General features: G+C 44.4%; 1 protein-coding gene across 2 annotated transcripts in view; it reads left to right on the forward strand.

The window, feature by feature from the left end:
• Window positions 1-1,319: 1,319 nt before the first annotated feature.
• The window catches only part of LOC144501699 (transmembrane channel-like protein 7), a 50,700-nt gene continuing 31,946 nt past the window's right edge, over window positions 1,320-20,073 (forward strand). The window contains exons 1-5 of one of the 2 annotated variants that reach the window (XM_078225639.1): window positions 1,320-1,495; window positions 8,916-9,171; window positions 10,298-10,446; window positions 12,117-12,278; window positions 14,161-14,243. In XM_078225639.1, coding sequence (XP_078081765.1) covers window positions 1,456-1,495; window positions 8,916-9,171; window positions 10,298-10,446; window positions 12,117-12,278; window positions 14,161-14,243 — 690 coding nt within the window. In that variant the 5' untranslated portion in view covers window positions 1,320-1,455. The remainder of the gene's footprint in view (window positions 1,496-8,915; window positions 9,172-10,297; window positions 10,447-12,116; window positions 12,279-14,160; window positions 14,244-20,073) is intronic. The other variant, XM_078225640.1, reaches the window with a different exon arrangement.

The following is a 20,073-nucleotide window of genomic DNA, read 5'->3' on the forward strand; positions in this document are numbered from 1 at the left end:
CCATCACGCACACCAGCCTCCCATCCATTGACTCTGTCCACACTTCCCACTGCCTCAGCAAAGCAACCAGCATAATTAAGGATCCCACGCACCCTGGGCACACTCTCTTCCATCTTCTTCTGTCAGGAAAAAGATACAAAAGTCTGAGGTCACATACCAACTGATTCAAGAACAGCTTCTTCCCTGCTGCCTGAATGGACCTACCTTACATTAAGCTGATCTTTCTCTACACCCTAGCTATGACTGTAACACTACATTCTGCACCCTCTCCTTTCCTTCTCTATGAACGGTATGCTTTGTCTGTATAGCGCGCAAGAAACAATACTTTTCACTATATGCTAATACATGTGACAATAATAAATCAAACCAAATCAAATGTAATCGTTGAATCGAGGGACAGCCCACGAGGTCAGCAAGTAGGATTTCAGCAGAAAACTGAAGCTGTTTACCACAAGAGGTTTTGAAATCCCCCTGCTGGGCAAGTCAGATTTGCTGTACATCACTCAATGAAATGTACGTCGCACAAAATGTCATAATTTGCACCACAGCAAAGTGAGTTTTATTTTACAGAAAAGGGTAAAAATAAATATTTTATCATTGGCTGCATCTCCTCATAAATACACGAGCAAGCAAATTTTTTTTTGCACACAAAATCACAGATCTTATGGCCAAGGAATTGGGCAGCATCTGAATCAGCGCACTCAGAGATTGCAAAACATTGCAGACCAATTGTGTGAATAGACCTCAACCAAGTATTTAGTCCCTATTTGCACATGCAAAAATCACACTAACTGTTTCAGGCATGCATCTTGGACACCAGTGGAAGAGCTGCAACCAAAATGCAGAGCGGTGCTCTTTCAGTGTAGAATAAGCACATCTGCCACCTGCTTTACTGGGCCTTCAGATGCTTTTTTTGCCTGTAAAGCTTTCTGTAAAACTCTTCTGAAAACCCACATCTTTTAGTCACCTGAATATCTAGCTCTTTGGTTTGACAACCATTTTTTTGACTGAGTGTGTCTCCGCAAGATGATGTCTTGGAACAATTTTCTCTATTAATAGTGCAGTACAAATGAAACTTGTTACTCTTGTTTCCTACATCGAGTCTTTTCCCGCATTGTGAAAACGTCAAATGTGTCTGAAGTGTTTTAAGTTTATCGGTGTGACATGGTGACACATTGAGCCAAATGCTTATGGCAGATACATGGTTTAATAATAATCTTTTACTCCCGTTGTTTCCTGTCAGCTTGCAGTACATGTTGTCAGGTTTGTGTGACAGTTACCTCTTCATTTAAGGAAACTGTGTGGTAGCTCTGCTTCCTGTCACATGATTGGTTTGGTCTCTGACGCATGGATAAGACCCAAAATGAGGATGTTTAGAGTGATGGCTGAAATGTTGCTATTGAAATGAAGGTTCTGTCTGGTAGACGCAAAATCTAACGGGAGCAATTGGAAAATATGGAGCATGGGACTGTACATTTTACAGATGTGGATTCAGGTGAGATTGATACTTACAACTTTGAGATAAGAATCATTACATCTTTTATTCTCGGCACCTTGTTAATTCTGCTCCTTTGGCTGTAACGGTAGCTTTTCCTTTAGCTGCAGGTTGTTTCCCCACAGAGACGATTAGGCTACTTGTTCCCAAGAAGCTGCCAATTCCGTCCTTCAGGTTTATTTTGTTTTCTGAAATGTGGTCTGAAATACCTCACTGTGTATAACCAGCATTCCTGACTTGTTGAGAGGTTGCAGCTTGTGAGGTGTTGGATGAAAGTGGCCCAGTGAGTTTTCCCTTTGTGTCAATGGGGAAAAATGGTGGGGAGGTGATGGCCTAGTGGTATTACTGCTGGGCTATTAATCCAGAAACTCAGCTAATGTTCTAAAGTTAGAAGTTTATTTATTAGTACAAGTAAGGCTTACATTAACACCGCAATTAAGTTACTGTGTGTGGTGAACCATCGTTGGTTCCCACTGGATAGTACTGAGCCAGGGTCTGGCCAGTACTACAAGTATGTACATATGTTGCTGTTGGGTTAGGGATGGATTGTGCTACTTGTTGCTGTTGGGGTTAGGGTGGGGTTGTTACACCTTTGTATTGTAGTGTTGTGGTACATCCCAGTCGGGCTCCGCCTCCTGGGAGAGGTATAAAGGTCCCTGCTCTGGCTGGGACCCCTCAGTCTGGGATCGTGTATATAATTGTTGGCTGCTTCGTTACAGCAAATAAAAGCCTTTATTTCCTGAGCATCAAGCCTCGTGTATGATAATGCGCATCAATTTTATTTGCTGTTGTTAAACTCTCGTCGGGAAAAAAAAAGAGAGTATGGAGCAGTAACGTCCGAGACCTTAGTGCTACAGGGCACAATTTCAATATCTGAGGATGATACAAAACTTGGAAGCATTGTGAACAATGACGAGGATAGTGTAGAACTTCAAAAGGACATAGATAGATTGATGGAATGTGTGGACAAGTGGCAGATGAAATTTAATTTCGAGAAGTGTGAAGTGATTCATTGTGATAGAACTTAGAGAGGCGATATAGAACATAGAACATAGAAAAGCTACAGCACAAACAGGCCCTTCGGCCCACAAGTTGCGCCAAACATGTCCCTACCTACTAGGCTTACCTATAACCCTCTATCTTACTAACTTCCATGAACTTATCCAAAAGTCTCTTAAAAGACCCTATCGAATCTGCCTCCCAATTCCACGCACCCACCACCCTCTGAGTGAAAAACTTACCCCTAACATCTCCTCTGTACCTACTCCCCAGCACCCTAAACCTGTGACCTCTTGTGGCAACCATTTCAGCCCTGGGTAAAAGCCTCTGAGAATCCACTCTATCAATACCCCTCAACATCTTATACACCTCTATCAGGTCACCTCTCATCCTTCGCTTCTCCAAGGAGAAAAGACCTAGCTCCCTCAACCTATCCTCATAAGGCATGCCACCTAATCCAGGCAACATCCTTGTAAATCTCCTCTGCACCCTTTCTATGGCTTCCACATCCTTTCTGTAATGAAGTGACCAGAACTGGGCACAGTACTCCAGGTGGGGTCTGACCAGGGTCCTGTACAGCTGCAGCATTATCTCCCGATTTCTAAACTCAATTCCTCTATTGATGCAGGCCAGTATTCCATACGCCTTCTTAACCACAGCCTCTACCTGCGACGCTGCTTTGAGCGTCCTATGAACCCGGACCCCAAGATCCTTCTGATCTTCCACACTGCCAAGCGTCCTACCCTTAATATTATTTTCTTTCATGAAATAAAACGGTACAATTCTAAAGGGGTGCAGAAGCCACCGTCAATGATTTTTGTACATATACACCCAGACTTGCATGTATGTACATAAATCATTGGTGGTGGCAGGATAGATTACTAGCAAGGTCAATAAAAATACAGTATAAAAGCAAATTACTGCGGATGCTGGAATCTGAAACCAAAAGGGAAAATGCTGGAAAATCTCAGCAGGTCTGGCAGCATCTGTAAGGAGAGAAAAAAGCCGACGTTTTGAATCCTTTGATGATCCTTTGTCAAAGCTAAAAGGCAGAGAAAGTGGGAGATAATTATACTGCAGGATGATGGAATGAAAGATGAATAATCTCTGCTGCGATTTTCTAGCATTTTCTCTTTTGGTTTCAGATTCCAGCATCCGCAGTAATTTGCTTTTATCCAGTGTTTAACTACTCATCTTTCATTCCCTCACGCTGCAGTATAATTATCTTCCACTTTCTATGCCTTTTTGCTTTGACAAAGGGTCATCTGGACTCAAAACGTCAGCTCTTTTCTCTCCTTAGAGATGCTGCCAGACCTGCTGAGATTTTCCAGCATTTTCTCTTTTGGTAATAAAAATACAGTACCTTAATTAATAGGAGCATGAAGTATAAAAGCAAGAAAGTTTTGTAAACCTTGCATAAAACATTGGTTCAGTCTCAGCTGGAATATTGTGTCCAGTTCTGGGCGTGCACTTTAGGAAAGATGTGAAGGCAGAATGGATCGGGAGAAATTGTTCCCATTGGTGGAAGGATTGAGAACTTAAGGGCATAGATTTAAGCAAAAGAAGCAATGATTACATGAGGCAAAACCTTTCACGCAGTAAGTGGTTAGGATCTGGAATGCACTGCCTGAGTGTGGTGGAGGCAGGTTCTTCTTCCGCAGACGACTGGATTATACTTTGACTGACCAGTTTTCTTTAATCCTTCCTTGTTTACCTGTCAGCCTTTAACTGTTTAACTGTGCCTCGTCACTGGACTAGCAACTCTGAGCTCCGGGAAAAAAAGCAAATTACTGCGGATGCTGGACTCTGAAACCAAAAAAGAAAATGCTGGAAAATCTCAGCAGGTCTGGCAGCATCTGTAAGGAGAGAAAAGAGCTGACGTTACGAATCCAGATGATCCTTTGTCAATTTGCAGGGTGCACCAGGACACTGCAGATTCACTCAACCAATGTGTTTGTCCAATAAGTTTTACCCAGGTGTTTCAGCAAGTTACTGGCAAATAACTACGAACACGACTCAGTTCAACCAACGCAACTTTATTTCAGGCAATTTTAAGACAGATAGCACACTTCAATTCTAAGAATTCTTACTCTGACAATCTACCTTAACTGCCCGTTTCACTAAAATACGCATACTCTCCAGACCTTGATTACTTGTCGATTCGCTGGTTCCAATTGCTTGATTGCTGCAGCCTATTGCTGTTGATCTCCCTCTGTCTCTGGTCTTTGGTCTCGGTCCCTCTCACTTGGCGTAGAAGGCGAGCTGCTCGTGTCTTCACCGTGTCCAGCCGTGCCTCGGGATGGGCGGAGAGGGGGGGGTCTCTATTTGCCCTACTCAAACTGGGGGTCTTATACCTTTCCGGCTACCTTCCAGAACTTTCCAATGTTTTCGACCAATTGGGGGCCCTGACTTGATTAGTTTTTGCCACCTCAAAACTTTGTTAAAGTTTATTTATTAGTCACAAGTAAAGTTTACATTAACACTGCAATGGAGTCCCCTAGTCACTGCACACCAGCACCTGTTCGGGTCAATGCATCTAAGCAGCATGTCTTTCAGGTTGCGGGAGGAAACCAGAGCACCCGGAGGAAACCCATGCAGACACGGGGAGAACATGTAGACTCCACACAGACAGTGACCCAAACTGGGAATCAAACCCAGATCCCTAGCACTGTGAGGCAGCAGTGTCAACCACTGTGCCACCTTGACGATCATTGTTAACAAGTTTTGATGGACATTCTTAGTTTGCTCGTGTCCTGGTGCCTGTATGTCTCGTTTTTGGATCCGAATATGCATTTGCTCTTTTGTTCTTATTGATTTTGTCGGATGCAGTATTTAAAGATGCTTGTTTCATCAATGAGGGTCTGATAATTTCCTAAATGTATTAGGGTGAGTTCCTGACTCTATTGTTTCACTAAGTTCTTTTCATGTCTGTGAATCTGTTTTATGCATTCCTGAATTCCATTGTTTTATCAAGTCGCTGTAGGGGTAATTGGGAGTAGGACTGATTCTGTGTCTCATGTCTCCGGTATTAGAAAGTTCCCAGCACGCTATGGTGTATTGGCCAACTTTCTGCTGGTCTGTTTTGTATAATTCTTATAGAGCTGCTGCATCATCTACAAACTCTCCTGGTCCTGAGAAAGGTTCTTTTGGCCCGAAATCTTGACTGACTCCCTCTTTTCCACAGATGCTGCCTGACTTGTTGAGTATTCCCAGCCCTCTCTGTTTCTGCCGTTTTATATGATCATCGTTTGTGTTGTACATTTCTTTTTTATATTTACAGTTTTGGACAGATCATTTTAACAGCACATGGCCACAAGCTTGACAGCATTAACCTGCTTTAGGAATTGGATTATTGGGAATGTATCTTTTTCTATGGATTTGTGAGGTGGTTCCTCGCCTTTTCACACCCTATTAGATCCCACAAAAGTATTGGCATTGTTGAAGGGAGATAGCAATAAAGACGATTTAGTACATTAATACATACCAAAATGTCAGTTCCAAGCTACATTTGTTTTGTCCATCATTCAAATGCCACAGTACTGTTTTTCTTAAAATCATAAGGCTTCTAATTCTAGATTTTTATTGAATTCAAATTTCACCATCCACCAAGGTGGGATTCAAACCTAGGTCTCCAGAGCAATACCCTGGAGCTCTGGGTTACTAGTCCAGTGACGATACCACTATACAATCACCTCCCCTATTGTTCTTCTGAAAATCTTTGCACAATGGTGTGCAGTTACTCATGGGACATATAGTTAAGTTGTTTGATATGCAACATATGGTTCCTTTCAGTGGTGCCCTTTAACATGTTGCTCTCTGATTAGGAGGCAGATAACAGATTAGGGGAGGGTTCTCCCTCCCCATCTGGCCTCTCCACCAATATCCCACTCACCATGCCCTCAGGCCTCACCTGCCCTAAAACCCCCAAAACTTACCCGGTCATAGATTCCTAGGACTTAGGCTCCCAGTCTGTCCAATCAGATTGGCCAGCAACCTATGAGGCTGGACTTCCTCCCGTGCGAAAGGTAGGAGTTCCTCCAACCAATGAATGCTTGTTGGAGCGTGAAATGGCTGTGGGGTAGGTAATAATGACAGGGAAGTGTTCCCCATTGACTATTCGGATGGTGAGATGGGACCTGCTATCCTAAAAACCCTGGCTTCAGGTTATTTGAAATTTTGATGATGACTTGAACCTTTCAATGGTTAGGATGTAATGACTAACCTCTCTGTTTATTGTGGAAATCTGAACAGGCTATGATATGGAGCATGCTAACCATGTGACTTATAAATCTGTGGGTTTAGCACAGACCATCATAGAAATCATAGAAACCCTACAGTGCAGAAGGAGGCCATTCGGCCCATCGAGTCTGCACCGACCACAATCCCACCCAGGCCCTACCCCCACATATTTACCCACTAATCCCTCTAACCTACGCATCTCAGGACTCTAAGGGGCAATTTTTAACCTGGCCAATCAACTTAACCCGCACATCTTTGGACTGTGGGAGGAAACCGGAGCAAACCCACGCAGACACGAGGAGAATGTGCAAACTCCACACAGACAGTGACCCGAGCCGGGAATCGAACCCGGGACCCTGGAGCTGTGAAGCAGCAGTGCTAACCACTGTGCTACCGTGCCGTCCCTCAGCTCAGACCAATCAGAAAGCAAGTTGGAACACTACATTCATATTGATAAAACTCATGTTCACGGTTTGCCTCAGCTGTTCACCCTGCACTTTTCTCCTTTGATAAACTTGAGCTCATCGAAACCATTGCCCCTATCCTGATTTGCACTGTTCCATTCACCAATCATCCCTCTACTCGCTGACCAACATTGGCTCCCAATCTGACATCACCACATCATTGTGTTTGAGCTCCTGTCTCCCTATCTCTGTATCTTTCCCAAACACTCCACCTGTTCCTTCAGTTTAGGCCTCTAGTGAACACACATACCTTCAGCTGCTCCTGAAAAATTCTGGAGTCCCTCCTTCCAACTCTTTGACCCAGATTTCCGTCCCCGGCTCAGATTCACAGAGTCGGGAGATTTTCTGGCAAACCCGACCTTTAAAAATTGCCCCAACACGTGGTATTCTTGTCCGGGGGCAACCCCAGGTCAAATGCGCAGGTGAGCAGGCAGGCTGGACACAAGACCTCTGTGCTCTGGCATGGCGGCTAAATAAATAAAATTTTAAAAAATCCCTCCGGCCCTCACCCTTCGATGCCCCCTGACGTGCTCCCTATGCCCCATCCATGCCAACCTATGTTAATCCATACCCTCCACCCAGTCTCCATGACCCCCATGTCCCTATGCCAACCCATGCCCTTCTAGCCGCTCCATTATTCAGCGAAACTTAGGCCAATTCAGTACCAACTCCTGCCAATCCATACACCCATCCACCACCCTTTGCCCTTCAGCCCTTCTATGCCAACTCACCTTGGACAGTTCTTTGAAAGCTTTGACACTTCCTGGACACGTTTGACAGCTGGACAGGTCTTTTACAGTTCCTTATCAGTTGGACAGTTCCTTGAAAGCTGGACAGCTAACAGCCCCTTGACAGCTAGACAGTTTCTTGGCAGCTGGACAGCTCTTTTACTGTTTGACAGTTCTAATGAATGTGTGCAAAAAGTGCATAATCATGTTCACTCCCAATCCCAACAATCCCAATTCCAAAGGGTACCTTAGCTCTCCCAAATGTATTCCGGGACCTTATCCAAAGGGGTGCCTTAGTTCTCCAAAGGGATAGCCTTGCTATCTAAATTAATCCACCAAGTTTAGGCCTCCTTGTACCTGTTCTAATCTGAACATCCTGGATTCCACACTCCTGTTCTCCCAGAATCCCACTTCAAGTGGAGGCAGATGATGATTTAAACAAATGGCTGCCTCCACGAATCATGTATGCACAAACCGGGGCCCGACCCAAAGCCTGGCCCCAGCGAAGACGGGAAATGCTGGGTTCGAGGGCCGGATCTGGAACTTTCGGCCATTTCTAAGCTTTGGGCCACAATGGGGGACTTCTTCAAAACGGCAAAACTCCAGGCCTGTACCTCTCTGCTTCTCAATCCTCCTTTCAATTGCTCCTTAAAACCTAACTCTTTGACCAAGCTTTATTTGTCCTGACACGGATAGATGTCAGATTTTGCTCCTGCGCGGTGGCTTGGGATATGTGATATATAAATGCAAAGTATTGATGAATAGAATAATTTAAAGTTTATTTATTAGTGTCACAAGTAGGCATAGATTAACACTGCAATGAAGCTACTGTGAAAATCCAGGAACTGATGTCTTTTTGAGGTGGGTGCCACTTACTGGTCTCTTTCCTATAAACCAGTGACCCCCCCATCATATTTTATACTCGTAACGACAGAACAGACCGGTTTAAAAATTTCCCTGGACAAACAGGTATTTGTTCTTTGCTGACAGATCGGGACTCATTGTCAAATGTTTCTCTGCATCCCTATCATCAAACCGGCATTTTCCAGGAACTGCCCAGTTACAAGACGGTGAGAAGAAGAACAAAATGTCCGTCTCCCAAAAATGAACAGTATTCTTCAATCCAGGACTCAGTGCATGAGGTTTCACCTTTACAGTTCACATATGAAGAGCTGCTGCTATTTGAAGACAGTAGACGATCCCTGAGAGAGCTCCCTATTACTCTGGCGGAGAAAAGGAAAATGAGGTCTGTTCCGTCCCTTTACAGTAATGACCTGTATTGATGTTTAGTTGTATCACTTCCTGCATCTAGTGGTGCACAAGGCAGACTTTTGTCAGCTCCCACAGCAACGGTTTTCCTGGAGCAAGTTGCCAGCCTGTCAGCCAGAGGCTTATAACTTGGGAGGTATCACTCCACACCAAGCGCAGCTGACCAGGAGTGTCTCTCACTCTTACTGCTTGTCATTGGTGTGTGTTGGAAAGATTTACTGGTTGAGTGCTTGTTGATACTGAAACTTTTGGCCACGCGATGAGCGCACCTTCCTTTGCCATCAAGTTCTGGGGTAGGACCCGAACGTGGAGCTTCTGGCTCAGAGGCAGGGATACTACCCACTGCACCGTAAGACATCGATAATGATTGGTAAAATATAGACACCTTTACTGTCTTGCAGTTTTATACAGAAACTATTTAAATTTGGATGCTGTTTCCACAATATTTATTGACGAGAAATAGCTGAATAAGACTTTAAAAATTCCAGGATTTTTCAAAAGGTTGGACCTCACCTACTACTGACAAAAGATCTCGAATCATGGAGCCTTTGCTCCAGAGTATTCCATTATCCTAAACGTCCATGATATCTGCTCACTTCCCTATATCCTCCTTCCTTATTTTGTTTTTCGAATGCCGTCCCACTGATGTGTTCCTGCTTCCCCAACTTGGGATGACAGCTCCAGCAGGCTGTCATCTGGTTGAGGACACATGGTTATATATTGCAGCTTTCTCAGGATTTCGTCCCGTGGAACCGCCATTTAATTGGGATAGGAGCAGTGGTGGCAAAGCCAGCAATTGTTGTCCATCCCACATTGCACTTGATAAGGTGCTGGCGGTGAGCTGTCTTTCTGAGCTTCTGCAGTCCATCTGGTGTAGATGCAAATAAAGGGAAATCTTTCAGAAGCATACAACTTAAATATCCCTTGCAACTAGCTTCATTTTTCGGATGCGTTTAGTTCATTATAATCTACTGCAATTCGTCTATAAAACAAATCTAGCGCGCTGGTCTAAAAAATCATTTGGTCCACATATCCTCAAGTTGGATCAGGAAGAGAGTGACCCATTTGTTTGTCTATTGCATTGAAGTTTAACTTTTCCACAGAGAAAAAAGAGAGTGTGACACTGGATCTCTCAGCAGCTGGGAGACCTGGAAGCAAAGCCAGCAGAAATCACTGAAGCGGCTGATGGAGGAAGTGACACAGGCCACATCTTGGTTAGAATTGTGGAAGAGGTCCCTGAGTGAAATAGAAGGTACGAGTGACTGCTTCAGTGTGGGATAGTGTACATAGCACAGGGGGAGTCAAAGTGTCAAAAACCTAGGAGAAATCAGGTGTGTCTGTCTAGCTCAGTCGTTAGAGTGTGAGGCTCTTAATCTCAGAGGTCGTGGGTTCGAGCCCCACATTGGGCTTTGTTATTTGGGCAGCAGGGTAGCACAGTAGTTAGCACTGCTTCTTTACAGCTCCAGGGACCTGGGCTTGATTCCTGGCTTGCATCACTATCTGTGCGGAGTTTGCATGTTCTCCCCATGTCTGCGTGGGTTTCCTCCGGGTGCTCTGGTTTTCTCCCACATTCTGAAAGACGTGCTGGTTAGGTGTAGTGACCTGAACAGGCGCTGGACTGTGGCGACTAGGGGAATTTCACAGTAACTTCATTGCAGTGTTAATGTAAGCCTTACTTGTGACTAATAAACTTTAAGTAAGGAAGATGTTTCCATAGCAGGGAGATGGAGATATATATTTTAGTTGAAGTAAACAGTACTGCACCTCGGTGAAGTACCTGAACAAATCTGATCGAGAGTAGGATTTGTTTTAAAGCTTCTCATGAAGAAAGAGAAAGCTGGGAACAAAAATACAGAACAACAGACACATGGAAGTGATTGCGCAGATGATTAAATATCATATATTTGTAATGAGGAGGTTATTACAACACTTTATTAAGAGTTTCCATAAAATAATAGACACCAACAGGAATGGATAAAGAGTAAAAGTGTGTGAAGGGGAGAACTTCCATTTATATGGCAACTTTCACAGCCTCAGAATATCCCAAAGCATCACACAAGCAAGGAAACACTTTGCCAAGAATAGCAACTGTTTTAACGTAGGGAATAACACCAACCAATCTGAACGCAGCCAGGCCCCGTGAACATCAATAGGCGATAGCCGTATGCAAATCTCCAGAACAATGACATTTTAACAGGTACAAACCAACCAGCAGGAAATGGAAGGGCAAACAGAGCCGTGCATTATGGGCCAGGTTGACGGAATTTGTATCAGCCATAGTGCGGAAACCCTAACTTCATAAATTTCCAAAAGTGAAGACTTTCTACTCACTTCAGTAATAAGTGAAGTTATGCTGCTTAACACACGATCATCATAGTATCATAGAAACCCTACAGTGCAGAAGGAGGCCATTCAGCCCAGTCTGCACCGACAACAATTCCACCTCGGCCCTATCCCCCTAAACCCCACATATTTATCCCACTAATCCCTCTAAGCTATGCATCCTGGGACACTGAGGGGCAATTTAGCATGGCCAATACATCTAACCCGCACATCTTTGGCGTGTGGGAGGAAACCAGAGCACCCGGAGACACGGGGAGAATGTGCAAACTCCACACAGACAGAACCCAAGCCGGGAATCGAACGCAGGCCCCTTGGAGCTGTGAGGCAGCAGTGCTAACCACTGTGCCACCGTGCCGCCCCAAACAGTGAACATAGTGGATGGACATGTGTCTCCATCAGGATTTCTGCCCTGGGAGAATGATGGAAAGTACTTTGTCATACCGGAGCATTTCCTTGATTGAAATATTAATTGGGGTCACATATGCAGCACAGATTTACCTATTTTTAATCTTCAAAGGCTGAGAGTGTTTTGTCTGGAATCATGTACAACTCACTGCTTTGTGCTGTGTTGCGGACCAGGTCGCTATGGCACCGGCATCCAGTCATACTTCACCTTCCTGCGCTTTTTGGTCTTCCTGAACCTTTTCGCCTTTCTTTTGATTGGTGGTTTTGTGCTCCTCCCGTCCATCCGTATCAGTGAAATGAAACTCAATCAAACAGCCACAGAACACCCGGAGAACAGTGAGTACGACAAGAGTGTGTGTCGCACGAAGCCAGTGCACTAATTTGTGGTACTTTCAATACACTTCATATGTGTTCTTGTATAAATGCAAAAACGGTTTACCCAGTTCAATTGGCAGGTTAAATAAATTGGCTCTTTAGGTATACACATTGTTATCTACCTCTTTAACAATCAGTGCTGAGATGGGTGCATATATAGTGGCCAACATTCAGCATATTCAGGGCACTGTTCTTCCATTGCCTTGTTTAACAGTCTGTTAGTGGGCAGTATTTGTTGTGGTGGAGACATTCTCATTTACAAGAATATTCCAGAGTCTGTTCCTGAACTTGGCACAGTGGTTAGCACTGCTGCCTCACAGTGCCAGGGACTTGGGTTTGATTCCCGGCTTGGGTCACTGTCTGTGTGGAGTTTGCACGTTCTCCCTGTGTCTGCCTGGGTTTCCTCCGGGTGCTCCGGTTTCCTCCCACAGTCTGAAAGACGTGCTGTGTTAGGTGGATTGACCCGAACAGGCACCGGAGTGTGGCGACTAGGGGAATTTCACAGTAACTTCATTGCAGTGTTAATGTAAGCCTCACTTGTGACTAATAAATAAAACTTGACTTCATTAAAAGGCCCCTCCTGCTCCTTTGTTGTGATGCCTTCGACTTCATTTCAGATTGAGCTAATTCCCAAAGTGTTAATTTAAAAATAACGCCACATCCTCTATTTGTTTGCTTTTAATTAAATAAGGAAAGTATTTGAGACGTTTCTTCTATTGCCATTATCTTTAATTGCCCTGTTTAGTAGTTAGATTCCAAGATCATTTTGAAGAAATTTCACTGGCAGTTTGATGAGCGAGTCAGAGATTTCCATAACCGAATGCATATTCCTAAAAACCCATGAATTACCTCTCGGATTTTAGGCTCAGACAATGGAAAGTTTAAAGTTATTTATTAGTGTCACAACTGGGCTTACATTAACAGTGCAATGAAGCCACTGTGAAAATCCCCTAGTCGCTACACTCCGGTGCCTGTTCGGGTACACTGAGGGAGAATTTAGCACGGCCAATGCACCCTAACCAGCACGTCTTTTGGACTGTGGGAGGGAGCCGGAGCACCCGGAGGAAACCCACGCAGACACGGGGGGAATGTGCAGACTCTGCACAAACAGTGACCCAAGCTGGGAATCGAACCCAGGGTCCCTGGCGCTGTGAGGCAGCCGTCCTAACCATTGTGCCACCGGTAGATCATCTATATCTAAAGTTTTATTTTGGGGGTCTTCATTTACAGTGTAGGCAGTGGTTTCAGACAGAGAATGTCCCGTTTACACTGTCACTGTTAGTCTCAGGCAGACAATATCCTATTAATACTGTTACTGCTCTTCCTAGAATGGGCAGTGCCCCATGTACACAAAGGCACCAGCCGCAGTCACAGGGCTGGGCAGCATACCCTTGCCCAGTGGAGTTAACCTATGCAATACATTGTTTGTAGCATCTGCCTGGAATGCCAAAGGTGAGAACGTTGTACCTGTTTAGTTATAGATATCACGGCCTTCCTCACATTTTAAATGGAATAACAGTATCTGTATCAATAGGTTTGTACTAATTTCTTCCCAAAGTATTCAGGAGCTTTGGAAGAACTCCCATCCCATGTCAAGTCCACAGATGTGAAACTATCCTCACCCTTCCTGGGGTCTCGCACTGCCTTTCTTCTGGCCAGGTTCAGGCCTGGTGCTTGTTTTACATTACAATTTCAGCGCTGGTACTAAACACACCTTCAGTGGTCCATTGGTGTTGGACTAGCCCACATTAAATTGCACTGTACGTCAATTAAGATGCTGAGGACTGTACAGCAAATCAGCAGAAACAACATTAACAAAACGTGTTTCCAATTTCCTTTTCAGCATCTAAATGTTTTGCCTACGATCCATATCATCATGGCTTGGTTCCTTTTTATGCATATATCTTGGATCTGGTCTCTGGAACGGTAAGTTATTATTGCTGAAAAAAGAGGCATGCTATCAAAGTTTTTCGTCTTGCACTCATCAGGACGGCCACACAAGATAAACCAACAGTAAAGGGAACAACAATTTATGCTGCGTGAGAAGAGACTGCTGATTAATTGGAAAGTGGACTCTGATTGGCAGAGGCATTGCCATAGAGGGTGCAACAGAGAACAGTTAACTGTCAACTGCCACATTTTTGTTTCAAATTCAAACCAGACTTGGCCAAGGTATTGCCATGGGGAATGAACCAGGGAATGAATGTGCTCCAAGTTTGTTTAGCTGGAAAAGGCACAATGTGTGGACATGCTGCTTCTGACTACAAAGGACAGGCCCTGTGTGTGAATATATGTGGTTTGTAGCATGTTTATGTTATTTAAATCAAAAATGTGATTAAAATTAAAAGCTCTGGGCATCACAGAGGGTTATTCAGTTCAGAAGTGATAAATTCACAACTAGCCACTGTGGTATTTAGAATCCTAGAATCTCTACAGTGCAGAAGGAGGCCATTTGGCCTATCAAGTCTGTACTGACCACAATCCCACCCAGACCCTATCCCCGTAACCCCACACATTTACCCTTGCTAATCCCACTGAAACTAGGATCAATTTAGCATGGCCAATCAACCTAACCCGCACATCTTCGGACTGTGGGAGGAAACCGGAGCACCCAGAATAAACCCACGCAGACATGGGGAGAACGTGCAGACTCTGCACAGACAGTCACAAAATCATGAAATTAAAAATTTTAAAAATCTGCTGGAAATACTCAGCAGGTCTGGCAGCATCTGTGGAGAGATTGGACAAAAGGTTAAAGAAGGTGCTGAAATAAAGGAATATGCTATCATAGACCATAGGATATAGGACCAGAATTAGGCCATTCAACCCATCGATTCTGCTCCACCATTCGATCATGGCTGGTAAGTTTCTCAGCCCCATTCTCCCGCCTTTTCCCCCTAACCTTTGATCCCCTTACCAATCAAGAACTTATCTATCTTGGTCTTAAATACACTCAATGACCTGGCCTCCACAACCTTCTGTGGCAATGAATTCCACAGATTCACCACCCTCTGGCTGAAGAAATTCCTCCTCATCTCTGTTCTAAAGGGTCATCCCATTACCCTGAGGCTGTGCCCTTGGATCCTAGTCTCGCCTACGAATGGAAACATCTTCCCCACGTTCACTCTATCCAGGCCTTTCAGTATTCTGTAAGTTTCACTATCAAGCACCTCCTTTGGTCTTCAACACTAGCATCAACACTCAATTGGGTCTTTAGCCGATAACATCCTTTGTTGCAATCTCTCCTAGTTCCCATTTATCTCTGAACTTCTACTCTGCTCCACCCTCCCCATTTAAACAATGTAAAATCCCTCACATTTCTCCCTCTCCCTAGTTCTGAGGAAGAGCCATACAGACTCGGACCTTTAATTCTGCTTTTCTCCTGCATTTTCTGTTTCCCTTTCAGACTCTTACTGTGAGGGGGGGGGATTAACAGGATAAATATGTGTGGTTACGGGGCTAGAACCTAGGTGGGATTGTTGTTGGCACAGGCTCAATGGGCCAAATGGCCTCATTTTGCACTGTAGGGATTCTATGATTTCTAGTGTCCGCAATATTTTGTTTTTATTTGAATTTGTGACAGCTGTAAGGTTGGTCTAGTAACATAACCACGGGGTAATTCAAAGAGAGAATGAATATGGCTAAATTTGATCACACGCATGAGGTTTGTGGTAAATATCAAACAAGAACTAAGGTTACACACACTCCCCGACAAATGGGGGAGGGGGGAGTGCAGTACGACCACATAATCCCCATATCCAACACAACATGTCTGTGTTGTGCTCTCGAAAACCTGCAAGAGAAGCTGCGATTAATAACTTGTGGTCTCAGTTTAAGTTTTTAATTGAGGCTTGTAAGTAATTGCTCCTAAAAAAAAATCTTCCTTTCTGCCTCTGCACACTGTCATTTGGTCAATTAACTCCGATGATTAGTTGGAGCCGGCACCGCGAATTGAAAAGCTGCTTAGTGTTTACAGTTGAGGAGGTAGGGCGGCAGAATAACCTGATTGAGTTGTTACGCAGAATTAATTGAGAGGGGACGTTCTATGATCTGTGTCATTTTTCTGTCCAGGACTTGATGGGTTTCTGAGGGAGCGTGTGTAGGTTCTTCATTGGCAAATGGTGCAATCTTACCGAAAGCAGAACCGTGAAAAGTGATCTCTAAAATCACAGAGTAAAAATCAGAATATAGAAAATGCTGAATAAAGAATCAAATGTCAAAAGTAATAGACAAAAAACTATTTATCCCCATTGGATTAACAGCCCGAGAGGTATGCACAGCCGTTTTGGCTACTGAACCATAATTTGTAAAAAAAAGTATTTAAAATCGTTTAAGAACTTGGATAACAGCATAAAATTACAATGTTAGTAATTAGCGCCATAAAATAGTAACATTGTGAGATTGCAACATTTCTCCACAGGATGGCGCCATCATATGTTTTATTGAATTTGGTTTGCAGAAATCAGCCAATCAGTGGGAACTGATCTCCTTTCACCACCTTTATAATTGCTATTCATTTCAGGCAATTATTCTCACTAAAATAACTGCGCCTTGAGTGCCTCATCTCGCCACTCTCCCTAGTTAAGAGAGCAGTTAAAATCCCTATTAGTCGTCTTAAACTTAGATTCATAGAATCCCTACAGTGAAGAAGGAGGCCATTCAGCCCATCGAGTCTGCACCCGACCACAATCCCACCCAGGCCCTATTCCTGTAACCCCACACATTTACCCTGCTAATCCCCCTGACACTAAGGGGCAATTTAGCATGGCCCATCAACCTAACCCGCACATCTTTGGACTGTGGGAGGAAACTGGAGCACCCGGAGTAAAACCCACGCAGACACAGGGAGAATGTGCAAACTCCACTCAGACAGTCACCCGAGGCCGGAATTGGACCCGGGTCCCTGGCGCTGTGAGGCAGCAGTGCTAACCACTGTGCCACCGTGCCGTCCCATTACATCAATTTTAACCAGATACCGGGACATAATATCACAAGTCAAATATCACAAGGCGGCACGGTAGCACAGTGGTTAGCACTGCTGCTTCACAGCTCCAGGGACCTGAGTTCGATTCCCGGCTTGGGTCACTGTCTGTGTGGAGTTTGCACATTATCCTCGTGTCTGCGTGGGTTTCCTCCGGGTGCTCCGGTTTCCTCCCACAGTCCAAAGATGTGCGGGTTAGGTTGATTGGCCATGCTAAAATTGCCCCTTAGTGTCCTGGGATGCGTAGGTTAGAGGGATTAGTGGGTAAAATATGTAGGGATATGGGGGTAGGGCCTGGGTGGGATTGCGGTCGGTGCAGACTCGATGGGCCGAATGGCCTCTTTCTGTACTGTAGGGTTTCTATGATTTCTATGATTCTATGAAATCGGTAATTTGCAACATGTGAAATTACACGTAACTACAGTACCAAATTCTGGTTCAGGGGCAGCACGGTGGCACAGTGGTTAGTACTGCTGCCTCACAGCGCCAGGGACCCGGGTTCAATTCCAACCTCGGGTCACTGTCTGTGTGGAGTTTGCACATGCTCCCCGTGTCTGCGTGGGTTTCCTCCGGGTGCTCCGGTTTCCTCCCACAGTCCAAAGACTATGCGGGTTAGGTTGATTGGCCATGCTAAATTGACCCTAGTGTCAGGGGATTAGCAGGGTAAATATGTGGGGTTACGAGAATAGGGCCTGGGTGGATTGTGGTCGGTACAGACTCGATGGGCTGAATGACCTCCTTCTGCACTGTAGGGATTCTATGATTCAGTGGTCAAGAACTCCAACTAATTTCGAGGTGAGATCACACAGTTTAAATTATAAATGGCATCCAAATCAATGCATCCCGCGTTAGATTTTGGTGGTGGAGAAACTTCCAGAAGAAGCCTAAACTATTTAGCTGAAATGACCAAAAATGCATCATGTTTAAAGTAGTCTTTAACATAAATGCGTGTGTGTGTCAGTGACTGAGTCAGGGCAGATGGAGGCCTGGTCTCAGAACTCTGCGGCTCTCGAGAGCTGAATGACATCAACATGTATTCCTTCAAATGGAGAAAACTAAGCTGTTGTCATTTTATTTTCTGCCTTTACACAGCCCTCACACAGGAGGGCATTCACAATGAAGCATTACAGAGGATCAGAGTAATTGACGCTTGACACCATAATGCTGCCTGGTGTGCTCTCCAATTTAACCGCAGCTAACTAACCGCGGCTTAACTAACCACAGCTTGCAAACTGATTGTCAAGATAACTCAGTTAAACTTGTGAGGACAGTCTGACATTTAACCAATGCAGGCAAATATAGTTTATATAGCTTCATTGTTTAACAAAATTATTATTTTTTAACTCCATGTTACTCCACTGGATTTGTAAAGATTACTTATTAGTGTCAGAAGTAGGCTTACATTAACACTTCAATGAAGTTACTGTGAAAATCCTCTAGTTACCACACTCCGGCACCTGTTCGGGTACACTGAGGGAGAATTTAGCATGGCCAATCCACCTAACCAGCATGGTCTTTTGGACTGTGGGAGGAAACTAGAGCACCCGCAGAAAACCCACACAGAAATGGGGAGAACGTGCAGACTCCGCACAGGCAGAGACCCAAGCCAGGATTTGAATCCGCGTCCCTGGTGCTGTGAGGCAGCAGTGCTAACCACTGTGCCACCCTGCCGTTTTGTGTAACTTTTGGAATGTGTTAGGTTCAAAATTATTTCCAGGAAATGATTTTCATCAAAAGATTTAATAAACATTTTAAATAAATCATCTTATGTGGAACAAAAAGATTTGGAGGAAAAATTAAGTTTCAATTAGGTACCAACATTGGAAAGTGCTTTTAACATTTTTAAATGCCGCAAGTCACTTCCCAACAGGTGAAATGGACCCTGAACTAGCATTGGGAGGAGAGGCAGGAAGAGTGACTAAAGGCACAGATATATTTTGAGGTATTTTTCAGAGGTGAAGAGCAGTGGAAGAGGTCTTATGGCACTGTGGTAGTGTCCCTATCTCTGGACCAGAAGCTCCAAGGCCATAGGAAGGACATAGGAACTAGAAGCAGGAGTAGGCCATTCAGTCCTTCGAGTCTGCTCCGCCATTCATTTTGATCATGCTTGATCATGGAATTCAATATCCTGATCCCCTTTCCCCCATATCCCTTGACCCATTTAGCCTCAAGAGCTATATCTAACTTCTTCTTGAAATCAGACAACGTTTTGGCCTCAACTACTTTCTCATAGAATCATAGAATCATAGAAACCCTACAGTGCAGAAGGAGGCCATTCAGCCCATCGAGTCTGCACCGACCACAATCCCACCCAGGCCCTACCCCCACATATTTTACCCGCTAATCCCTCTAACCTACGCATCCCAGACTCTAAGGGGCAATTTTTTTTTAACCTGGCCAATCAACCTAACCCGCACATCTTTGGTAGTGAATTCCACAAATTCACCACCCTCTGGGTGAAGAAACTCTCCTTACCTCAGTTCTAAAAGCTCTTATCCTCAAACTATGACCCCTAGTTCTGGATTCCTCCACCATTGGGAACACTCTTTCTGAATGATGGAGGGTTTACTCAGGGACCATGTATTGCTAAAAACTTTAGACTCAATCCAGTATCCTGCCAAAGGTATTTGACCAACGATTGGTGGGAGACCAACATTGTTCAGTTGAGGATCCCTCAGAGAAGGTCTTGCACTTTCCAACACTAATCTAGAGTACAATAGCTGAATTAAATCATTTATACATTTCTTAAAAATCACTTTTCCCACCTTTCCGGCA

Source organism: Mustelus asterias, chromosome 12, assembly GCF_964213995.1.
Source record: "Mustelus asterias chromosome 12, sMusAst1.hap1.1, whole genome shotgun sequence".
Classification (NCBI taxonomy): domain Eukaryota; kingdom Metazoa; phylum Chordata; class Chondrichthyes; order Carcharhiniformes; family Triakidae; genus Mustelus; species Mustelus asterias.